Source organism: Ammospiza nelsoni, chromosome 3 (genome assembly GCF_027579445.1).
Source record: "Ammospiza nelsoni isolate bAmmNel1 chromosome 3, bAmmNel1.pri, whole genome shotgun sequence".
Lineage (NCBI taxonomy): Eukaryota > Metazoa > Chordata > Aves > Passeriformes > Passerellidae > Ammospiza > Ammospiza nelsoni.
This window is the reverse complement of record NC_080635.1, coordinates 79,504,728-79,528,669: the sequence shown is the minus strand read 5'-3', so window position 1 is coordinate 79,528,669 and position 23,942 is coordinate 79,504,728. Positions and strand designations below refer to the sequence as shown.

The 23,942-nt window shown below is 35.3% G+C and overlaps 1 protein-coding gene across 1 annotated transcript in view; it reads right to left on the bottom strand.

Moving 5' to 3' along the window:
* The window catches only part of NOL10 (nucleolar protein 10), a 50,305-nt gene that overhangs the window by 7,575 nt on the left and 18,788 nt on the right, over positions 1-23,942 (bottom strand). Inside the window, exons 13-19 of the mRNA XM_059468616.1 lie at positions 23,474-23,526; positions 7,181-7,307; positions 6,129-6,208; positions 5,855-5,953; positions 5,176-5,265; positions 3,507-3,680; positions 2,871-3,118 (exon numbers count right to left, since the gene is read on the bottom strand). Of these exons, the coding sequence (XP_059324599.1) occupies positions 2,871-3,118; positions 3,507-3,680; positions 5,176-5,265; positions 5,855-5,953; positions 6,129-6,208; positions 7,181-7,307; positions 23,474-23,526 (871 nt within the window). The remainder of the gene's footprint in view (positions 1-2,870; positions 3,119-3,506; positions 3,681-5,175; positions 5,266-5,854; positions 5,954-6,128; positions 6,209-7,180; positions 7,308-23,473; positions 23,527-23,942) is intronic.

Sequence of the window (23,942 nt, the reverse complement as noted above, 5' to 3'; positions counted from 1 at the left end):
CATAGATGGATTTGAAACAAGGGGTTTTATAGAATCATGAGTAAATTTTGCAGCTTTCCTGGACAGAAAAATGTAGACTGTTGGTCTAGAAAGAAATTTATAGTACGCATCACTGCTTTAAAAGTTGGGCTTGGAGCCGTGCTGAGTCAGGAACATGTCAAAAGAAACACCCAGTTTTATATAAGTCATAAACTGTTTCCTCAGGTAGAACATTATATGATTAGAGAGAAAAAGAACATCCAGCCATTAAATGCATAGTGAAGGTATTAAGGTACTTAATTATACTGGTCACAGACCATCATCCTGTAACTCGGATATATCAAATCAAAGACAAACATGCCAGCCTCACCAGATTGTACATGCCACTACAGTCTTTCCAGTTTTCAGTATCCTACTTCAATTAATTACCTTTATGCTGACTATTTATCACTGAATAAGGCCAGCACAAAACATATTTATTTTCTCCATAAAATTCTAATATGTAAAAACACTTACTAACCAAACAAGATAGCTTAACCCAGGCTAAATCATTATGACTACAAAATGGTAACAGATATGTATTATATGAAACAGATATCAGCTGTTGATTTTTAAATTTCTTCTAAGAATTTGACGAACACCAAACTCCACACTGTGAACAATGCTTGGATGAACACCAAGGGGATCAGTGAGTATACAGCTAATTGTTTAGACAATGATAAAAAACCCCCATGTAAGTCAATTCAATGACAGCAACTCAGAAAACAAAGGAAGTGATGCTACCACATTAATTTTTTTGGTCATCCTGGTCTGTACTCAAATTCCTCTCCTCTTTTTTTTTTTTTTTACATTTTACATTACAGCCTATTTGTGCATCTACCAGAGAGGATATCTATTAGCAGCAAATCTCAAGACATTCTCCTTTCTTTACAAGCAGCCTGTTAAAAGTCTTTTGATGGTTTATGTCATCACAGATATTTCTTCCTCTACAGGACAGGTCTGTGGTATATGCTTTTGCTTTTCCTGGGGTGAAGAAATTATTTTTCTCCCTTAAACCCATATAAAACGTTTCTCTTCCTTACAACTATCTTGGCTTATTTACTTGAATTTTAACACCATTTTTCACATTTAAGCCTTCTGTATTTTGAACAAAACGAAATCTTTATGCTTCAAATTGAGAGTCCTTAGAGTTTTCTTTGGGGCTCAGCAGCTGAATTTGTGCAAAAGAGCAGTATATGAGTAGTCTGCAGCCATACAGCCTTTTAATGAAATATTTCACTTGCACTAAGAATACAGTGCCATTTGACCAGTGTTTCAGGCTCCTTCCAAGTTACAGCTAATATGACTATAAACCTAATCACAATGTAAAAAATTATTTTTAACCTATAATACTTCGTCAGAATATCTGGAGTAGATTTTCTCCTGACAAAGAAGAAAAACTGACAAAATTAAAATGTTGCTTCATCATCTGGAACAAAGGTAAAAAGAAAAATAATCAGAAGACAGTTAATGGAAACATCTAAGGAAATTAAAAGTTCAGAATAAGTGGACATATTCAATAAAAAGAAGAAAGAAAAATCCCTGTGTGAAATTATTTGCTGATAAAAACAGCTAAGGAAAATATGGCAATCAGTTTTGCTGAACTGCTATAAATCCCTATTTATAAAATATCACTATTTCTACTTAAAAGAAGTCTTACAGGTACAATACAGAAATCATAGACTATCTGACTACCATAGGAACACTGTCTTGCTAATACTTAAAAATCCACTTTACATGATCATTCTAATTAAAAGGTTGAATTTTTATCAAGTGTTTCTTTATGTGTCTCCCAAAATTCCCACCATAAAAAACCAGATTGTAGAGTAGTCATTAGTGACATAAAGAAACAGCCCCATTGTATTATTCACTTTCTTTCCTTTGACTGTGCAATTTCATTCTAAATAAAACAGAAATGTTTATTATGAGATCCATCTAGCCCAACAACCCATTTCCAACATCAGTCAAAATTCTGTTCTGCACCAGCTGTGCTGCAAGAACTTTGAAGCTACTGTCTTGAAAGGTTTAATGAGTGTCTGTGCTCCAAACAATAAAATTCTATTAAATCTCATCTTCTGAAGGGCTCAACTCACCTCTGAAAAAAACTAATCAATGAGATTTGCAGCCACTGAGCACCTCAAAGCCAAGTCCTTTAATTAATGTGCTCTTTCTTTCTTTAGTTTGAAATGCTTATCCATGTACCCATTATTTCAGATGATCACCAATTTACGGAAATGAAAGAACCAAACCAAACAAACTACACTTAACAAACACCCTCCTAGCCTGGTATTTTGTATTGCAAAATGAAAAACAGAAATAATAAGTCCTGACATTATAAGGACAGTGTAGATTTTGAAAATTTCTAGATGCCATAAAAATACCCAAACAAAACAATTTTTCTTTCACCATGTTGACCCATCTTGATCCTACTCCCAAAACAGTGATTACTCATGTAGCATTCTAAACCCTTTTGGACAGCCAGATTAAAAACATCCAGTCTGTTAACCTCATAGTGACACTGGTGGAGAAATATAACCAGTCTCACAAGACATCACTGTTACCTGTGAGAGCAGCGCTGCACTAACACTGCGTAATGGATCCCCCAGTCTGACTCAGGAGTATCTTACTAATTTTATTTGCATTGTTTCTCTGTCCTAGTTTAAATAGTGTATTTTTTTATCTATAAAACAAAGCATACAATGACTATGTCACCTTAAGTTATACCCTTGGATCACCAAATGTAGCTTTACACTAGCAAGTGCTTCCATGCCAAAACACTGCGGGCCTGCACTGTAGGGAAATACTTGAGAATCACCCACTCCAACCTATTAAAATAGGAACATTAGTCTTACTTCATTAATTTTTGTTTTTTGGCAGAGTCTTTGAAGCTTCTGAATTCCTCTCCTTCTTTAATCTCAAAAAACTGAGGTTTTAGTAATGTTTGCTGATCCTCCTTGAGCCTTTCCTGCCGCTTTAGTTTTTCCTCTTGGCGTAAAAGCTTGCGCTGTTTCCTGACCTCTTCAACCCAGCCTTTTTCATCATCTGAACTCTCAGAACTTTCTGCATCACTTGCTTTTCCTTCTGGTTCTTCCTCCTCTTCCTGCAGACAAAAATAGTATAAAATAAGAAATCATCCACTAATTTTCTTTCCAAATCATTCCTGCAATTGGAGTACGTGACAGCTTTTACACAGATACAGCTGAAGAGAGCTACAACTTTTGAACAAAAGCAGTAACAGCAAATAAGCTGAAAATATATCACAAAGTTGCTACCATCTACATATTTTATGTTTTTCAAACCTGTGTTTGTGCAAAAACAGTATTGCATCTAAAAACTAGATTAAATTTATAAATGACACTTAATTATTGTAGCTGATAAGACATTTCTCGCATTGCCTTCATCTTTCTGGGGTGAAAAGTCTGAATGCCTGAAACGGAGGAAAAAAAAACTCCATAGGCTTTCTTAATCCAAATGGGAAAATATTTTACCTGTCCTTGTGCTTCCAGTTCTTCTAAGATCTTTAGCTTCCTCTTTCTTTTCTCACTTATTTTAGAAACAAGTGGGTTAAGTAGCCTAAATTCTTCACTCTGCTCATCCACCTGGAAATCTGGATTCTCAAACATGACCTTAAAGCGATCATCTTTGAGAAGGCTGGGCAGATTCTGGAACAGGAGCAAAGCATGAGCAAGTTAGACAATTCTGAAACAGACATTAACAAAATACGTAACACTTTTCCTTAATTAAACAAAATTAATAACCAGCATATGAAATGCCTGTTGCTTTATCCTTCCAGGTCAAATAAAAATCAAGATTTATGCTTATTGTACTTTAACAAAGATTGTTTTAAGCTACCTGTAAGCAAGAGTTTTTTTAATACACAGTACAGACACTTTAAATACACAATTACTAATATTTTCAGATAAATGTTTCTCATACATTCAGCCAGCTAGTCTGGAGACATGTTGATATCTACTGACTAATCAGCAGTACCTGCAAGGCAAATATACTGCCTGATGGGGATGAGTCTACAACATGTAAAACAAATTTTATAAGGGTACGTATCTTTATGTAATGCTACTATTATTTTAGTGTAAATACTTAAGAGGAAATGTTGTTATACATATTATAACACTTTTTCTTCACTACTTTCACACACAGAATGTAAAAGGCAGTTTAAATCATGTCAAAGTAAAATGAACTCAGTGTAAATTATGCTGCTGGTGAATTCAGAATAGTTCAAGCTACTAATTCATCTTAGGAGAAGACCAGTTGCTGTCATTTTAAAATCAGTGCACACATAGCTTTTTAATAGAAAATGTTAATTTTTTAACATTGCTCAACTTATACCAGCATATTAATCCCACCACTGCACTAGGTTTTCCTTGTTATTGAAGAAAAGGAGGGTGGAACTAAGGATACAGAAAACAAGAATAAATTTCAAACACAAAACCAGTGCAAATGTGTAACTTTCAACCACAAAAAAAATTAAATCCCAAAGCCTGAAATAAATTGCTTGTCATAGGACTCTAATACTGTTTGAGAAAAATAATCTCTATGTACATTTTTATATACACTCTATTTAGTCCACTTAATAACACAATCTCTAGGTACTTCAGTCCCCATCTACTGAACTCTCATTTAAGTTTCACCACCAACCTATCTTTTTAGTAGTTCATCCTTCCTCTAACCTCAACACATAAAATTTCATTATTTATCACATGCAGGCTAGTGTCTGCCTATCATGAATGCTAACTGTATATACAAAAAAGGCAATTGTATCTTAAATTTTATAGATAACATCTATCCTGTCATGGTCACCACCAAAATACCAAAAACATATGCAAACAACAGGTCTTGTTTGAACAGCTGTGGTACTGAGGCTGCATTAACCAGTTTTTGGAGTTCTGTGAAACCCATATTACCTTCACAGTGAGTATTTAATAATTTTTAGCATCAAGTCACTATATGGCTTTTTTTGTGCTGCAGCCACAGTCAAATACACTTAAAGCCACCTACCAGAATAAGTTATTTATAAGAAACAGAACCAATGGTATTTTGAATCTCTTTGGCCAAACAGCAACAATTAAAAAAAAAAATCCTGTAAGCATTGCTAGTTCTGTGCTCCCAGCTAGAGAATTCACCAAAACAAGAGCTCACCTTTTGTTTTCTTTTTTTACTAAACTGTTGCTCTTCTCCTTCTTCTTCAATCAGTTTGAGTGCAAGTTCTTTATTAACTTTTGGGAGTTTCTAAAAAGAGGAAATAAGTTAATAAATTAGCCTTTTTACACATGCAACCTACATGCTTTACTTACAACTGTTGCAGAAAAGCTCCTTGACTAGTTCCAAATATCTCTAGGTACTAGTAAAGTAACTGCCCTTAGAGAAGATTTAAGAACTTGTATATTATTTTTAACTTCTAATGCATCACCTTTAGAACTTTAAAAGCAACTCTTTCTCCTTTTATGTTGAACAGATCCAATCTAGAAAGTTACTAGTTATAAACACAATACAATTTTCATGTATCTCTTTCCAGAGTATCATGTTTCAATGGCTTAAGTAATTAATGACAGAAGTAGAAAATGCAAAGCTTTACCAGTGGACTATTTGCTGAAGTGGCGAATGAGATGAGACCTGCTCTTTTAGTTTGGTATCAGCCTTTCAAAATCCCACACATGAGAATTTTGTTTCCATTCAAGAAGTTCTATAAATTACTTTGTGTGTGCAATGATGAACAGATTCAACTCCTAAGTCACTACATCTCTACGATACACTTAGGAGTACATTACTCTTTATGAATACCTTTCCCCAAAGTATACCATTTATTTCTAGGATTTACCTTCAATTGAACTCTCTGTGCACGAGTTTCTTCTATCTTCTGCCTTATTTTCTCTCTTCTATATTCTTCATAGGCAAAGGGGTTGGCCATCATTTTTGCCTTTGAACAAACAGGAGGAAGTAAAAAGAAAGTACCATTAATACAGGACACAGTCCATTATCTGCATGGAAAAAAAATCTAGCCAAAACAAAAAACTACAAAAAGACGAAGAAAACCCACAGCACATATATTTTACTGTTAAGAATAAAAATTGACAAGATTCAGCCATAGTTACCTTATGATAAAGTCTTATGTCCATGAAGAAGCCATGCATATATGCTCTGAGCAATGATGATCCAATGAGATGAGCAAGGCCTAGGAAAAAAGTTCCAGAGAATTTCAAAGAACTTTCACATATAAAGAACTTCTATTCCAAGACAGCCACTTCACTTCCTTAAGACAAACAAACACTGCCAATGCAAAATATCAATCTAACAGTCATAGTCATGACATCAAGACTAATTAAAAGTGGGAATAAGAATCGTTTTGGCCAGCAAAAAATTTTAAGCTTCTTCGGAGCAACCAGATCCACTTTTCTTGCCATAATACATGTTACTGAGCACTTTTTAAAAATTCCCACATGCACTATTCTCTATAGAACTTCACAAAGAATTCCAGAGGATGATTTTTGGGAAGTCCATATATGTTTGATAATCCCTTTTTTAGTGTGATAGATTTTTCAATTAAAGAGTTTTGCCCTGTGTCAAACCCAACACTCACAGTCAGAGATAAATTAAGTAAACTGGAGCAAAACATTGCAATCAAACCATGTAATGGACAGAAAAAGGACTAAGTGCCTCAAGACAAGGTTGCTTACCTTCTCTGCTATATAATTTTCAGTATTTCAATTTCTTGAAACTATTAGCCCTAGAATGATTTGCATTTTCTGAAAATTACTACATTCAAATAGGGCAACCTTTGGTTGCAAGTTCCAAATTCTATTTCAGCACCTCAAAAGTATTTTGACAACTAAACCAACTTTTCTTCCTATGCCTTCCATGTGGCATATGAAAGCACAACAGATTCCCAGATGCATTATACCAGCAAATATCAATCACCTTCTTGAGATAAAAATCTGAGAAATACTAGTGTCTTGTGTTATACTGGTTGGGAATCAAAGAACTTAGACCCATCAGTCTGGAATATTTATAACCAAGAAAACAAGAGAAAACTACTGTCAGTGAATTTCTAGCAGCCCTCATACACCACACTGAAATTACAAAAATCAGATGTGTAAATGTTCAAAAATTCAACAAAGAAGTCAGCCAAAGAGTGTATATATTTTACCTAAATTTTCAAGATCTTTTCTGGTAACGAATTTGTAATCATCATAAACAGTGCTTTCTGGATTCTCTTCCAGTTCTTCAGTCAAGTTGTCCAAGAAGGAACACCATTTTGGGGCAGGTCCTAAAACCTGTGGATATTATGGAATGTTTTAACATTGCATTTTCTTACAGAAAGCCTACAGTTAGGCTCTTGGCTACTATGCTACAAACAAATTAATCCCACAGCACTTAGAGAACACAAACCTATTGCTTGCATTACCAACAAAGAGTACTATAGATTATGTAAGTGTTATTTTAATTTAGATCAAAGTTTCAAGTTTAACTGGAGCCAAACATTATAGAAGAAATTACAAACTAATGGCACTAGATAGCAACTAATTTGTAAATTGCTGCTGGATCTTTAACTTGCTAGGTTCACTATGCAATCATGTTAAATCCTACTCTACCCTGTTTATCTTAATTATAACACCACAGATGTATTTAATGTATTTTATTCGGGGATAAACCCAGACTGTATGAACAGATAATAGAAAATATTAAGAATACTTGCATATTTCCATGATGAGGCAAAAGATTTGTTTGCCCAGTGTTAGGTAGCACTATCAATGTATTTTTCCATATAAGTTTCCTCCAATTCCCCAAGTTAAAAATCAGCTCCCTTTACTTTTCCCTCCTGCTGTTCTGATTGAGATTCCTTTCCATCTTGACTCATGCAGCCACACTCAGCTGTTCCAGTAGTCTTATTTTAGCAGGTGAGTTAGCTGCATGGAAAAATCTAACACTGCATTTCTCTCCCTAGTGTAAATCAGCTGACATTTTAGAATGTTAAGTCACCAGCTAAATTCCAGTGGGACTTTTAACGAGGCTTCGGATTTGTTTCCTAAAAATTCATGTTAAAAACTCCAGTCAATCATACAAATGCTTGTGACACAAGAGCATTTTAAGATCCTATTCAATTAGGGAAACAACTAGAAGTGATTTTATTTATTTAACATATACATAGCTTGTTTTAACTTGATTGCTGATTAACTGTATGAGATAATGCTGTTAATTTAAAAAGTGTGTTTCTTCTAATTCAAAAGTCTTATTTTGAAGACAACTACACTCAAAAAACCCTGTAAAATTGTGCTCTGGACCATAACATTTTATCTATCATATTCTTGCCTGTAACACTCAAGACAATAATATTTTATTCTAGCCCACTACTGTCTCTCTGTATTAAATACAATTTATCTTCCTAAGATCTCAGCCCTAGCTGAAACCATCACATGCCAAATGAAAAGTGCACTTTTTTTTACCATGCTGCATATTTCATTTCAATTACGAAGCACTTCCAAGGAAATACCCAAGATGTCACTAACAAGAAACATTTTACCCACTTAATTAACCAAAATCTCCATGTCTGCTCCAGGAATAAATGACATATATAACATTCAGACTGACTTCTTGCCAACATTCCAGAAGCTTTTGTCTCCATCCAGATTTTTTATTTCCCCCTAACCCACTTTTTAAATAAGCTTTTATATTAAGCTTATATATTAAAAAACTTTTATATTGAAAAGAAAGCAGTCTAGATCTATTAAATGTCTTCATGTCACTTAAGTCAGTTATCTGTGCCTCACTACCAGACCATCAAAGCATGACTACAATTTTATTTTAGATGAAGCAGTTTGTACTTCTTACTAAAAAAACTCCCAAGCTGCTTACTAACTAAACAAAACTTCTCTTTTAATAAAATTTAAGGACAATATTCTCTCCTATATGCAAAGCCTGATACTTAGAGTAAAACCTTTCATGGGGCATAATCTGTGCCATGAAATACATGAAGCAAAAACCTGATTATTCACAATCATCTGTGAAGTGAACTGGATGATCAGATCATAGAAAACAAAGTGGGGGAAATGAGATAATTAATGGAAAAAAGTGGTGGCAGAATACCAGGAAAAAAATAGAAAGTCCAACCATTATTAAAATTTTGCATGTTAACTGTCAGAAAGGAAAACCCTACAGAGATATCTGTGTATGTTTATTACCTTATTTCCCCTTCTCCCATCCTGCTGAAACCACTTGCCTACCTATTCTAGGACACCTTAGGAGCTCTGCGTCATGCATTAAAATGAAACATTTTTTAAAGCTTGGAAAGAAATTAAAAAATAGAAAAACAAACAGTATCAGCCACAATGACAAGAACATAAATAAGAAAATTTTGTCCTTCTTTTGCAATAGTAATTCTTCACATAATTTAACTGCTACTGCATTTTTAACAGCAGAATTTAATGGTCCACTGCCAAACAACAGCTGTCCCATGATGATGCTAAAAGCACTCCAGAATGCCAAGCTCCAGGGCTCCAGCATTCCTGCGCCCAGATACAAAAGCAACAATTGACAGGGTTGGTTTGCACTGGGCTCCAGGGACAAGGTGGGAGAAGTGAAACTGGCCTGTCTTCCCCAGTTCATGACATTCCATACAGTGGCCACATTGCAACACAAGTGGGACCCTTTGGAGCCACTGCCATCCAGCACTGGCACCACCTCAGCCTGGCCTGCAGTCCCTGCTAAAGCCACCAGAACAAAACAAAACTGTGGAGTTTGTGTAGTCAAGTAATATACTGGCAATTTGGAGTGAAAAGGCACAAATCTACCACACCTCACAGAGAAAAAGGCACTGAAATTGACAGCACAAATAAGAAAATGTTATGAGGTAGGTAATTGCATGCAACTTAAGTGACAGATATAATTTGTACGATATTCATGATATGCCAAATAGGTTTCTCTGTAAGTTTTAGAAAAGTTGCACTCAGTCAGTGGGAAAATAATTATTAAATGAATGCACATCTATGCTTGGCTTTTATCCAAATACTTTTTAGCACAGGAAAACCAGACGTGAGCACCAACAGTGATCAAATTAATATTTTTTCCTGTTTTCATTATTATGCTGCTTTCTGTAGGATAACCACTTCTAGAGACAATTTCTGCCAATTGCTACTGAAAGTCAGAAAGACTGCTTTGAAAATGTTTTTGCCCATCAAGAGAGGAGCTTCCCCCACCAGCAGGGCCCAGCTGGCAGTGAGTGAGGGGGTGCCTTGCTCCCCTCCCAGCACCTTCCTCCTTCACTGGAAATGGCACCCAGGAGGTACCAAAGCACAGCTGTCCCTCAGTGTCCCACCACCACACTGCAAGGCAGAGTGACAGATGGGTCACACCAGTGCCTCCTCCCCACAGCAAAACTTACCACTACCATGGTAATGCAGACACCTCACCACTGCCTTTCATCCTATTCCAACCCATAGAAAGTAAAAAGGTGGACTTAATAATTATTAGTATTGTGCCACCTAATATCAAATTTTTCTTACACACATTAGAATATTTGTCTACTTTACACATAGAAAGCACAAAATATGAGGAGTCATCTAGCATGCAACTGAGCAGAGACAAGTCCGAGACCAAACTGTCAAAGAAATGGAAGAGAAAAATATTCACAGAAAAATATTTTTTAAATATTGTAAAAAAACTTCAAAAATCACAGTTCTTTGTATTCTATTCTACAAGATGTTTGACTTCGTAATCTTGTGGCACCACAAGTCTTACATGGTCCAGAATGTTCTTCTGGCCATGCCTAATTCCTGAGCACTTTTGTAGAAATATCACCCTGTCATTGGCCTGTAATTCTCCTAAATTTAACAAAGCCTAGAACAGCATAGGTATTATGCCCAGCCCACAACAGACGTTCCTTATCTTCATTTGAAACACCAGACAGCACTTGTACACTTTTAAACACCACTCAACAGTTTGACAGCCAGCTCTGTAGAGCTCTTAGAGCCCCAAAAACCTGCCCTAATCCTAACTAGTACTAAACATGTTCAACTACTTAAAAGAAGTCTAGGATGTGTAGAAGCTTCCATAGTCAGATATCAAGAGATTTAAATTAAACTACTATGAATGCACATCCAGACAAGTTTTGTTAAGTATCTGTTTGAAGGTTTCTAAGACCAATTCTACAAGAGTGACTGAACAGTTGCTCTTTGCTTCTCAGGGAGTAAAAACAGGTTCCAATCTGTTTTTCTGAATGTTAAACAGTAAGTTCCTGGAAGATTTCAAACAAGGCAGTGATAAACTCTTCAGCAATAAACAAGATGTCAAATATAGTAAGACCAACCCTCCCAATCTTCACTGGTTTATTTTAGCAATCTGAAATACGCAAAATGCTCACAGACAGCATTTATCGGATTTGAAAATTACTCAGTAGAATCTAGAAAGTTTAGACTGTCCAAATTTTCTCTAGAAGACTAACTTAATGTATGTGGACAGCATTTAACCACACAGTTCCAGAGGCTTTGGAAAGCAGAGGCATTATTTGCTGTGGCTGCATGAGATTCAGAAAAATTTCAGTTTCACAAAAATGAACTCTGTAAGGCTGTATCATGCCACACCGTAGTGATAGAGCTAGTAACAAAAAAGCATGAAAACACATCCTATCACTGTTCTTTTGTATTTTAGAAGTAAAAGCTTCTATCAAAAATCTATGTGTTGTGGTACCTTCCACACATTTTGACTAAGACCATTACTAAATAACAAAAATGTACTAACTAAATAATTCACTGCCATATTATTTGAATAATGGTGATTACAACAAAAATAGCACATATTTAAGGTCTTCAACAGATATCTAGGTACAGTATATTGTGAAAAATTATTAATGAGTTGGTGGAGACATTTTGAACAAGTCCAGTACATGTGAATGCAAACTGTAGCCAGGACTGTGAAAAGCAGCAAGGAGGATTTCTGAAACAGTAATGCTTGCAAAGGAATAAATACATCACAGAGACACTATAAACTAGAGCTGAGTTAGGCATCAGAAGAGTGTAACTCTTAGCAGCTTTTTAAGTGGCAATAATGGGGAACAGCAAACAACAAATTTCAGATGCAGTCTGAAATATTGAAGAAAAACATTATATAATCTGAGTGCTTGTAATGAGATGGGACTTGACTTCAGAATCCAAGGTGGCTCATCCATTCCTCCATTCCCAATTAAAAACAAAACCAAAAAATAAAATTTAAAGCACTTCAACAAGGATATTATTTTCTAGGCTATACTGTCTTGAAACTAAATATATTCTATATATCCAACTCTATACATATTATATATATAACTCTCTCTCTCTCTCTCTATATAAAAACCTATATATAACTCTATATATATGATATATAATATATTCTATATATCCATTCTATATATCCAACAAGCAGAGATTATTTTCTAGGCTATAATTTCTTGAAACTAAATATATTCTATATATCCAACTCAAAGACTTCACATACATATTTACCTACAGGACAAAAAAGAATTCTTTGGAGAAGACATATAGTAACAATAAAATCTTAATTTTGTTTGTTTGTTAATGAAATGGCACAATATAAAGCATTTAAAACCTTTAACAGGATATAATTGCTGGAGAAAGCAAATGCACATCTATGCATGCATATTCTCAGTTTCAATCACACCATTTAACAGGAGAAAGATTACAAAAGGTCTAATGAGGGAGGTAAAAAAAAATTATGATCCCCAGGGTGTGAGGAGTGATAGAAATGTGCAATTGCATTTTAAACATAATTAGCTCCCTAATTGCATATCCAAGTTTAATTAATGCAATTACATGCAATATTAATTACTATTCATTTTAAGAATATTGTTTTCAATGTTTTGTTCTCTAATTTTAAGAATTAGACAGATCTCAATATGTAGTAACTTTGAAAAGTTTCCATCTAGATGCATTGAGAAGACAAGAGAAGAAAGAACACCTCATTGCACCTTGTTAACAGTTAACATTAAATCAATTGCAACTGGTAACTCAAAAAACCCAATGGATCTTTTCTAGCTTGTAGATGATAAAAGCTGCAGCTCTCTGTTCTTGTTACTATGCTTTTGGCCTTCAACCACAGCCAGCCAAAGAGATCAGCTCGTGTTAAGAAGGAGCCTTGGGATCACATTATCTTGTTATGTTTCTGTCTACATTTCCATACACAGCAATTCCCATAGCAACCAATATGCTCCAAACAATTTGTAATTTTGAGTTCTCCATTCTTTTGTAATCTTCATTCTTCCTATGAATGCTCTACAATCAACTCCAACTATGCTCTGTTAATCTCGTAATTCTATTTAATGGACTGAAGAAAATTATTTGATTCTCTAAATTAAATTGGTTTGGGGAATAAACTCCAAACAAATTTCCCATATATTCTTCATAATTTCATGTTTTCATTCACCCTGCATCATATGGTGTGAATTTGGTGCTTTTAAAGATATCAAGTAGCTCAGTGGAGTATAGACATGACCAAGAGAGACTAAATAGCACACTCTCCCCTTTTGGCACACTACTGACAACAGCACTGCAGTTGGTTTTAAGCCCACACACTCATAAATTTCACTGAACTATACAATGAATTGGCTCTTTTCACTCATCCTAACTCCAGCACATCCAGACATTTTTGGTACATTCATTAATCAGTGAGGTTGAATACCTTTCACTATGCTATGGACACTGCCAAATCAACTATTTGGAGGTTTTACTCCTTAGAGAGCATGTTAAAGGAAACATTGCTTTAAAGACCTTCCCAGTGTTAAACAAGAACTCCTGCAGGAACTTGCATGCATCTTCTAGAAATGAGATTCTAAATCTCTCCACCCTGGTAGTTATCAGATAGTAAGTACTTCTAATTCTAAGCAGTTTGGCTTTATAGTGGTGGTTTGGGGTTTTGTTTTTATTTTTTTTTAATCACATACTCTCTGGTCTGATGAGTACTACAGTCAGTTAACCAGTCACACGTCTGCTCTCACTGTGAATGCTCCTTCTATCTTTTGAAGGAGACAATGGTCCAGTTGCTCATAATGTTGGGAAAAAAACCCTCAAGGAAACAAAGTTACTCCTTAAAACTGTAAATAAGGTTACCAGAATAGCTCTTTTCCTCACAAGACAGAACTAAAAAGGGACACTTCTTAAGTCACCTGTGACTTACCAGCCATGGCATGAAGAGTAAAATCTGATGCCTCCACCAATGTCCCTATCATGTTCTGACATCCATAAAATAAACATTTCATCAGTGTTGCTACAGATCTGTTATTTATCAACCCTACAGGTTGTAAATATTGAGATAATGTGAAGTCAGAAAGATACGCTGAAACTTGAAGCACACGAAGACACTACTTTCACACAAAGTCAACTAATCAAATGAAGCTCAAAAGGTAAGGGGAGAGTGGCTTCTCAAAGTATCTGTTACAACCATGACCTGCTTCAAGCACCTCCCAAAAATACCAGTTGGAAATAATCCAAGAGTTACCAAAAGTCTGTCTTTATTCTACACAGCAGGTTCTATGGCATACCAGCTGTAAAAAGAGAGGCAACTAGGACAATTGCCTTAATACTGTGCAGTAAGTTCAGCTGGGACCCTCTTCACTGGTTTTATTTACCTATGGACATGTGTTGATTGTTTTTCTTTATCCATGAAAAAAAAAGTGCAGATGAGGTATGATCAGCTGATTTAATGCCTTACTGACAGTAAGTCAGGAACCACATTTTACTCTGGCCATCCACACCTTCCATTCCCTACCACATTACACTAAGTGCTCATACCAATTCCTTTGCATAGGTCCTGGTACTCATCAAAACCTTCACGAAGTCAATTTACTGTTTAGGGACTCTGTGTCACTGAACCAGCACAATCTCCCTCACAACAATACCACCTTTATGGTTTACACAGTCTAACAAAAACCTCCATCCCATCATGACAAATTAGAAAGAATAAATTCCTTGCAAAGTTCTTCCCTTGCCTTTACAACTGGGACTACAGTAGAGGCAGACAAGGAAATGGTAAGTGGGAAACTTCATAATGTCTTGGCCTTCCTTTTAAACAAGGAAAGAAGTTTTACACAGCTTCCAACTGTTCTAATATGTTCAGAAATCTGTTTCTCAAAACATAATGGCACATATGCCATTCTTCTTACTATACAAAGGGCACAGGCCATCAACAGACAAAACTCCACTACTAACATAGATGAGAGTAACACATGCATTGGTTTCAGTAAGTACACAACAGCCCCTGATGGCAATCTAAATTAACAAGTAAGAACCACCAAAAATAAGCCAGAAATGCCAAGTCCCAACATGTCCCCTTATCAATTTCTCTTGACGGGACAGGAAAATTCCTCAACTGTCTCACTGTGTAGGATCTTGCCTCTTGTGCTTTTAAGTGGCTGGGAACAGAGTTCTTACAGTACACACCAGATGCCAAGAAATGTTACAGCATAAATATCTTTACAGTCATTAAAACAACACATATTTGAGGATGATCTGTATTTTAGGGAAATCTGAGGAATGCTACAGATATAAAGGTAATGGCAAATCCAGCTGTTTGTCTGCCTTACATGACTGACAAACTACCAGAAATCTAGGAATGTGTGAGTTTCTAATAACTCCCTACTATTGCAGGTTAATTGCTTTTTGCAAAACTGGGAGGAAGACTTCTGAGTTTATGCAAGTACTGCCAGACAACACAAAGGGAAGGAAAAGTAACTACCTGTTGGGAATATGCAGCTCCTCCAGATAATGAAGATAAGCTCAGCATAAACCAACTTCACTGAAGAGCATAATGCTAAAGAAATTTTGCACAATTCAGGAAATAATTTTAAAGAGAAAGCAGCTTTCAAATAAATACTTGAAAGCTTTCACATACATGATAGTTTTTTTTTTACTTCTAAGGTCTTCTCTGACAAAAATCTTAGATCTTTGTAAATTCCACTATTTCTGCATAAAATAGTCATAACTCACAAGACATTTCAATTCTGAATGTAACACAGAAGATGACAGTTACCCTGTACTTTCAAATGCAATGAAATAAAGACTGAGTTGAAATTATTACATGGAGAAAATTCTCACATGCTTTGTCTTTTCTGATTCAAAAGCTAAAACACTCCAGTTCTTATTACATGCTGATAGACATGTAGTACATGTACAAGTACAAAACTTCCATTCAGCAATTACACCTATTCATTATCTGTGACTGCCTCTCTCTTCATTGACTGAAGCTAGGCAACTGCATCTCTAGATTTTCAGAAATCAAGGGAAGAATAGATGGATCAAAGGAAAGAACAAGTTTAAGTTAAGAAATAAAAAATATCTTTCAAATACTCAAGGCTTAAAACAAAGGGAGCATGCTCCCCCCTCAAAACATGCTTCTTAAAATAAGAATGCAAGAACAGAATTGCTTGAGAAACAGTCACAACACTAAAAAGCACATGATTCTTTTGTCAGTGGTAAGGGCAATCACCTGGTATAATTCCATACAACTGCTTTTAAGAGTTTTCTCCTGTGCTCTATGAAGGGTTTAACATAAACTATACGTATTACTTTACAGTCAGTGTGCTGCTGTCTGGTCAAAAAATACTGAAGAAATGCTGCCTAGTACACTAACAGCCACAACAGCACTAAGCAGGGTTCATACACATTTATAATCTAGACTAGTACATCATCAGCACCAGAAACATCTGATCATCAACAAGTTTTACAGGAAGATCAGAAATTGTTTCCTGATCATCACACATTGGTGTTTTCCTTCTATATACATGTGATAAGTGGGACTGTGTCTCTCAGCCAGCACTTGGGAAATGGAGGATATCCTTTGTTGGGAATAAGCCCAGTGTGTTATTTTTCAGTTTGAAAGTGTTTAGCTTAAAAGTAGGAAGCTCACATTTCTGCCTGTGAAGATAAACAACTTTTTTCCTATGCTTGTAAATACTGTGAGATAGGTAATGTATCATTCACCAGACTTTTTTTTTGTGTAAAGGATTAGACTGTTCTGGATGGAAAACACAAATTTGCAAGATTGATATATCAAAACTCAAAATTAGTTTAAAGGCCCAAAGATGCACTCAAATATCTTTTTATTAATGGAAACTTTCTTCTTTGACACTTGGCAGCCCTAAAGCAATATATTATTTCATAACAACCCTTCTTTCCAGTCATTTCACAGTTTTCAAAATGAACAAACTAAGATTAAGACCAACATTTTCCATTTTACGTCACAACTACCATTTTATTTTACTATACTTTTTTTCCCAGAATATGAAATGCTTCTCTACATTACATATTGTTTCAGGATAGAAAAAAAAATCTCTTAGCACAAGCCAGTTTCATGGTCGCTTTCTACTTTACCAAAAACATGTTAGGGAAGGGCTGTATTGAATAGGATGAACAACTGTCTTCTAGTCTTCCAGAAAACACAGCCTCATCACATGATCTTCAAGACAACACTTGAGGCAGCACCTATACAGAATGACCTAATACTGCCAATCAGAAGACATGAAAACATTCTAAAAGAAATCAAAATCTTGTACTCTACTGGAAATCTGTTCTATTAGTGTCAAAATGCCAAACACAAATATAATAAGAATTGCATTGTCTGATTCATAGCTTTTACCACACTAGCCAAAAATCTGTACAGAAGGTCTCACTGTAACTGCATCCGCAAACTATCTGAATGACAGCTGACTGTACAGAACACTGGCCCTAAAGGTATGAAATACAAGATGTGGACAGGTAGGTTTGTATTCCTATCATATAAAGACCCAAAAGAGAAAAAAAGACAATCAGCAGATCCCAAATGGATAAAATGTAAGTCTCAGATTAATAAAATTGTTCCAAAAGTCTGTGATCATAGAGCTAAATGTGGAGAGTATAACACAGGGGAAAACTCCCACACTTCCTAAAGTGAATAATGACAGATTGTAAAGACAGGTATCTGATGGTCATAACTTCTTGTATAGAACTAGTGAGAGCACCCTGTCACAGATTGACAGAAAATACCTATTTCAGATAAATGCTTTTTCTGTCTGTGAGTGAACTGAACACAATTTTGACCAATTCAGCCACTTAGAAGCAGCTCACCTGGGCACCTATGACCAAAGCATGTTCATCCCTAATTTACATTCTAGAACTACTCCAAACAAATATCCAGAAAGAAATAAAGAGGATGAACTAAGATATTAAAAAACTGCTTTCACTTGCATTTTCTTCAGTACAAGCTCCATCTACAGATTTGTTTTACCAAATAACCAGAGCATTTAATGAAAACATGTAAACTAATAGGATTTGTTGCCTTAATCAGTGATTATGTTGTTTCAGGGTTAACCACTCAGGAAAAACTAGTTTTTCCTCAGGTCTTGTAAAACAGTTTTTTTTTATAAATCCAAGAAAAAAAAAATTTAAAAATAAGCATTTTTGATGCATATTCAAAACAAAAATATGCTGATAAACGGTAATTGAACTAGACTAGAGGAGTATCAAAAAAGAGAAAACAAAATCAATTAAAGAAATTAAAGAATGTATGAAAGGCAAACAATGCCTGGTTTAGCTGAAAAGCCACATGATTTTAAGAGGACAAAATTCATATTTCCAACAATAGGGACAGCCACGTATCCAAAGTAGGTATTGTATGAGAAACCAGAACCCTTATACTCTTAGAGCAACTGAATCATTGAGTAGGCAAGAAATACTTGCTCTTGAAGCATTTCCAGTTTATAACTCCAACAGCCCTGAACTAGGGGAGTGCTAGGATATCAAATTATTTTCCAAAACCACCTGAAAAGAAGCCAGAGACGCTCCAGGATTTATTTTCCCTTGAAGAGCTTAATATCTTCACTACACCAAAAGTACATTGCTTCTAGCCTCAACAGGGAGTGTTCTGCCAAGACTGCAGGAAAGTAAAAAAAACCCAGAACACAGAATATTACACTCAATTAATTACATGCTTAATTGCTCTCTTCTTTTAACAGCCTAATGAATAGAGCAAGTTTCAGTTTCAGTATGTTCATGTAGCCGAAAGTTTCAAGTCCAATAAATGAGACAGGACAGATTTGCAACATCTGTGCTAAGATCAGACAAGTTTGTGTAACCAGAAGTAAACACTAAGAGTAAAACCCAAGCCCCTTGCTCTCCACCCAGAGCACCTTCTGTACAACCTTCAAAGAGAACCTTGTATGTTATGGAACATGACAGCCTCAATTAAGCTTAAAGAGAATCTGACTCATCTTAGATTCCAGGTCAGGGGACCACCATGTGTCAATGGAACTTCTGCTCTCTTCACTTCTTTGACCAGGACCTGCTTGCACTATTGAATCAACTTAGGTTTCTGAGTCAGTAGTCTAAAAACTATCCCAAGGCACACACAACTTTCATTTCAACCTTCTTGAGGCACACATCAAAGTGATGAACCAGGAAGCCAGCTGGCAAGAAGCAGGCTCCAAGTGTTTGCATAAACTGCAAGTTAGCTATTAAACTAATGGCAAACAGCCTAATTCCAGTCAGGAATTCAGAGGCACTTGCCCTCATTAAATCCCAGCAAAATAAAACAAAAACAAAGTCTCTAAGCTAAGCCACTAATGTTGCCTATGTAATACAAACATTTAATTTCAAGGGTCAGATTCAATTTGCTTTTTGGTCACTCTGTACTGTGTACCTATATAAGGTATCTTGCCATTGAAAATCAAACCTGTCTGTCCTTTCTAGAAAACAAAAAAATTCACCTTGTACTTCCTCTACTTACAGCTTTGCACACAAAAGAAAAAACTGCAGTGATTTTTTACTTCTTTATAAGAAATGCAATGTTCCCAGACATTCCTAGTCTCAGCTGTCATACCCACTCTGATGAAACTTCTGCAGGAAAAGCTGATGCGTGCCATTTCTTTTACAAGCAATATTATGATACTCACTGTCAAAACTCTTATAATCCTGAAGTTAAGAGTAATTTTTTGGGTTTGAAATGGAAATTTAGCTTTGGCGTTCACAATGGAGAGAACGGGCACAGATAATTCAGTCAGACATGAGCTCAGCCAGAGCACATTCCAAGCTGGCCAGACATGAGCCAGCTCCAGTTCACCAGTCATGAGCTGTGCTAGCACAGCACTGTGCCCACACCAATAAAACCTGCTGAGAGGCTGGGCATGCTGGGCTGGGCACAGTCCTGCACTGTCTGGCCAACTCCAATCATGGACAGCGGATGCTGGGTCTGTCTGCACCCATCTATGCACACACTGCTCTGCAAGTCCCACTGCTGTGAATTCTTTTCTCCTTACATAGAGCACAGCACCATACATTTGGGATTTAAAGTATCCTCCTTGATCACAGCCATGGCAATTCCTTATAGCTGTTCCAATGAGCATTGAAAACAAGAGAATAATTTTTAGCACTACAGGCCAATGATGAGCACGGGCAAATGAATGGATTTTATTTACATAACTGTCCTTTGCACTTAGTAGCATTTCTCCCAGGCATCCATTCTGTTGCAGAAATCAACAAGACTCGTAACTCAGTTCCTGTCAACATCTCAAAGACAAAAGACATATTTTTAGTACTATTCAGCCTACCTTAAAGAAACAAAGAAAAAATTAAGTTACTCATTAAAAAAATTGTGAATCCTAGTTCTTAGGAAAAGATAGAAAATGGCACCATGAAAAGAGATTAAGTAATACAGTTCTTCAAAGTTTTGCTCCAAAGACCCACGTAACTAAACTTAACTCTGCCTGTGCAAAGAAATTAGTAAAGTCTTCCAAGGATGGAAAAAACACATGTATTAATCATCTACTGACAGAGAAACCAAAGGACAGGTGTGCTACTCTGAGCTCAAATAACTAGTCTGGAAGATCAAGGAATAAAACTGTAACATGAACGTGTTAATAACATTAAGTTTTCCTTAATAAAAAAAGCCCTGGAGCAGTTGAAGGCTGACACAAGTCCTCCATTTCATATTTTCGTCATTTAAAAGGTAGATTAAAAAATAAACAAAACAGCCAACAAACATAGATTTAGTGAGCTACATACTTGATTTTTAGGAAATGTAGGAAAACACCATTCAATTATGCTACACTGGCTGTGCCAGCCCCTTCTGCCTTGCCTGTAAAAAGGCACAGGGTTAAAAAAATCAGACCAGAGTGAGATTTCTGTCTCTATTTCAAAGTAACTTCTCACTACTATTTAACTTTTCTATTGTCTAAAGTAAGTATTACATGTTTTGAAATGAACTACAAATTGTCAACTAAAAAAGTAACAACAGTATTTCAGGTATGTTCAACAGCCTTCAAACTCAAAGCCATTGACATAAACTGGAGAAGTTTAGCTTATTTGAAAATCAAATTTAAACTAGCCAGTAGCCTTTAAAATAAATTTTAAATTTTCTTGTATACATCAATATTTCAAATATAGAACTCATATTCGGATTTATGCTTTTTATTCATCATTTGGGTCCATCTGTATACTCATGTCACAGTGTGTGTAAAACCCACAAAAAGGTACCATCCAAACAAGGTTAGGCAGACTCAGGTAACAAAAATCAGGGGATGGTCACACAGGAAGATGGTTTAGGGCAAAATTTATGTTAATCTTCACTGGAATTACCTACATGCTGCAAAAATACTAGATAGTATCAGTCAGTATTTAAGTTTGCGAAATTGTCTCTAGGTATGATCTGAGATCTAATACAGAGTGCTTATAATTCTTAACTAAAAATTACTTGTCTGACTTCAGAAACACAAATTTAGTACTCACAGAGGATTCTATGAGAGATTTTTGAGAGAGCAAAAAGTAAATATTTTTTGTTTTGATTTACAGTTTGTGCAAGAATACTCAAAAATAATGCTAGCTTGCACAAGTTCTAACAAACATTCATCACTGGTGACAATCAAGACAATGAAATAACTTTTTGGCTAAGTTGGATGTGAACTGCTCATGTACTATAGCTGTCAGGTTCATGTATCATGCACACCTGCATAAAACAATCTCAGTGCACAATTTTCAGAGATAAGCTGAACCTTACCTTTAGTGACAGAAGGAATGCTTTTTTGCATCTGGATTATTTAAATTGACTAACTAGTCCATTCCAGTTTTAAAAACTCATCAGATTTCAAAAAGAAGTGAGTTTGTGTTCCCTAATCCATTAATTAAAAGAGACGATAGAGAAAAAAAATGCTTGGAGAGCTCCTCTCTCAACCTTACAAAGGACAAGGTAAATGGAAAGAAAGTGTTCATCTTCTAAATACAGCTAATATTTTGTCATAGATAAAAAATATATATGTTGTCTCCCTTTCTCACTCAAAGCACAGAACAGTGCAGTTAACAAAATGTGAGTTGGGTAGAGCTGAGTTACAGAAACAGACAATTCACATCCAAAGAACAGCTTGACATAACTCATGTATAAAATGGCACATCTCTTTAAATGCAAAAACCTAATAATGTAAGTAAATATATCAGACTACAGAATTGTTTAGAGGTATACTATTGTATTTATACACACAAATACAACATGTATATATATTCTATTCCACAAAGAGAAATGTAAACTCATAAATCTCTATCCTGAACATAATCAAGATCATACACAGTAGATATGGCAGTGGGGGATGACCAGAAATGAACTGATAAATATGAAATTTAAATTAGTTTAAAATCTATTAGCTAAATGAAGACTTTTTGGCTCACTTAAAAAATAGTAAAATACGTATTTCAATATTAATAAACTTTATAGTTTGTCCAAAATTAATTAAGAAGTTATGTATTTTTAGAATCTGGTCAGCTATTCTGCATGTAAAATTTACATAGGTATCCTACTATTTATCTTCTATCAGAACAAGAAAACCTCTAGAGAACACACTGTAGGAACTAAACCAAGAGTGAAATTCAGGTGTAATTTTCTGTACAATTCCCTTACACCAGAAGGCTTGCAGCTCAGTCTCCCTAAAACCAATCTGCAGAGATAAAACATGTAGTTAAATCTACAGTTAAGCCTTTCAAGTGGAAAGCTTATCCTGTGAAAAGCTGCATTTGAAGGGCATTGAGCAGAAGCTACATTCAAGAGCTGTACCTGAAGTCACACAGTATCACTTTGTCAGAACAAAGAATATTTACTGCTATGACTATGTCACTGTACACCACATATTAAAGACACTAATAAAATATTTAACAAAGCAAAATTATTATCTTGAAAAACATAGTTCCTATTTTTAATCAGTTATCAAAAAAAGCTCCACCTGAATTTTCTGCAGCCACTAACCAGTTTTGAAACTGGCAGCAAAAAGCAAATTACAGGTTTTTTAAGTAATTCAACATGGTAAATTAATAAATTATAGTTAACCTAAATTTACTTTATTGTGACATCTCAGACAATGTAGATGTGAATTTCAACTGAAATACCTGAATGGCACCAAACAATTGTGTCTTTAGGAGCAATATCAGGAACAACTTGTAATACTTACTGGTATATAATAGATATTCATTTTAGGGGCTTCATTGGCAGTCATTAGCATTCCTAAAAAGAGATTTCCACATTTAAAAATATTGATTAGAAGAGGATAATACTATTTTTTAAAAAAGCTCATAAAGTACATATTCTTGGCTTGCAATGGACATTAATCAAGATCTGTAATAAATTGTTGCATCAAATACCACAGAAAGAAATGTGTAATATCAGCCTAATTAACAAAGCTTAATTTTCTATATATTCATTCCCTTTTGTCTTCTATCTTAATTGTTCAGCACCACTTTGCAACCACTAAGCTCTGATAAGTGCAGGCTGCCAACTTTCATAACAAATATGAACAGTTCATCCCTTAATACCGTTTAGAACAAGTCCAGTTAGTATTGCAGTTAAAAACTACATCGGACATAAAATTGCATTATTAATACATTGGTATTAGAACATGTTGTTATTTGGGTTTTTTTGTA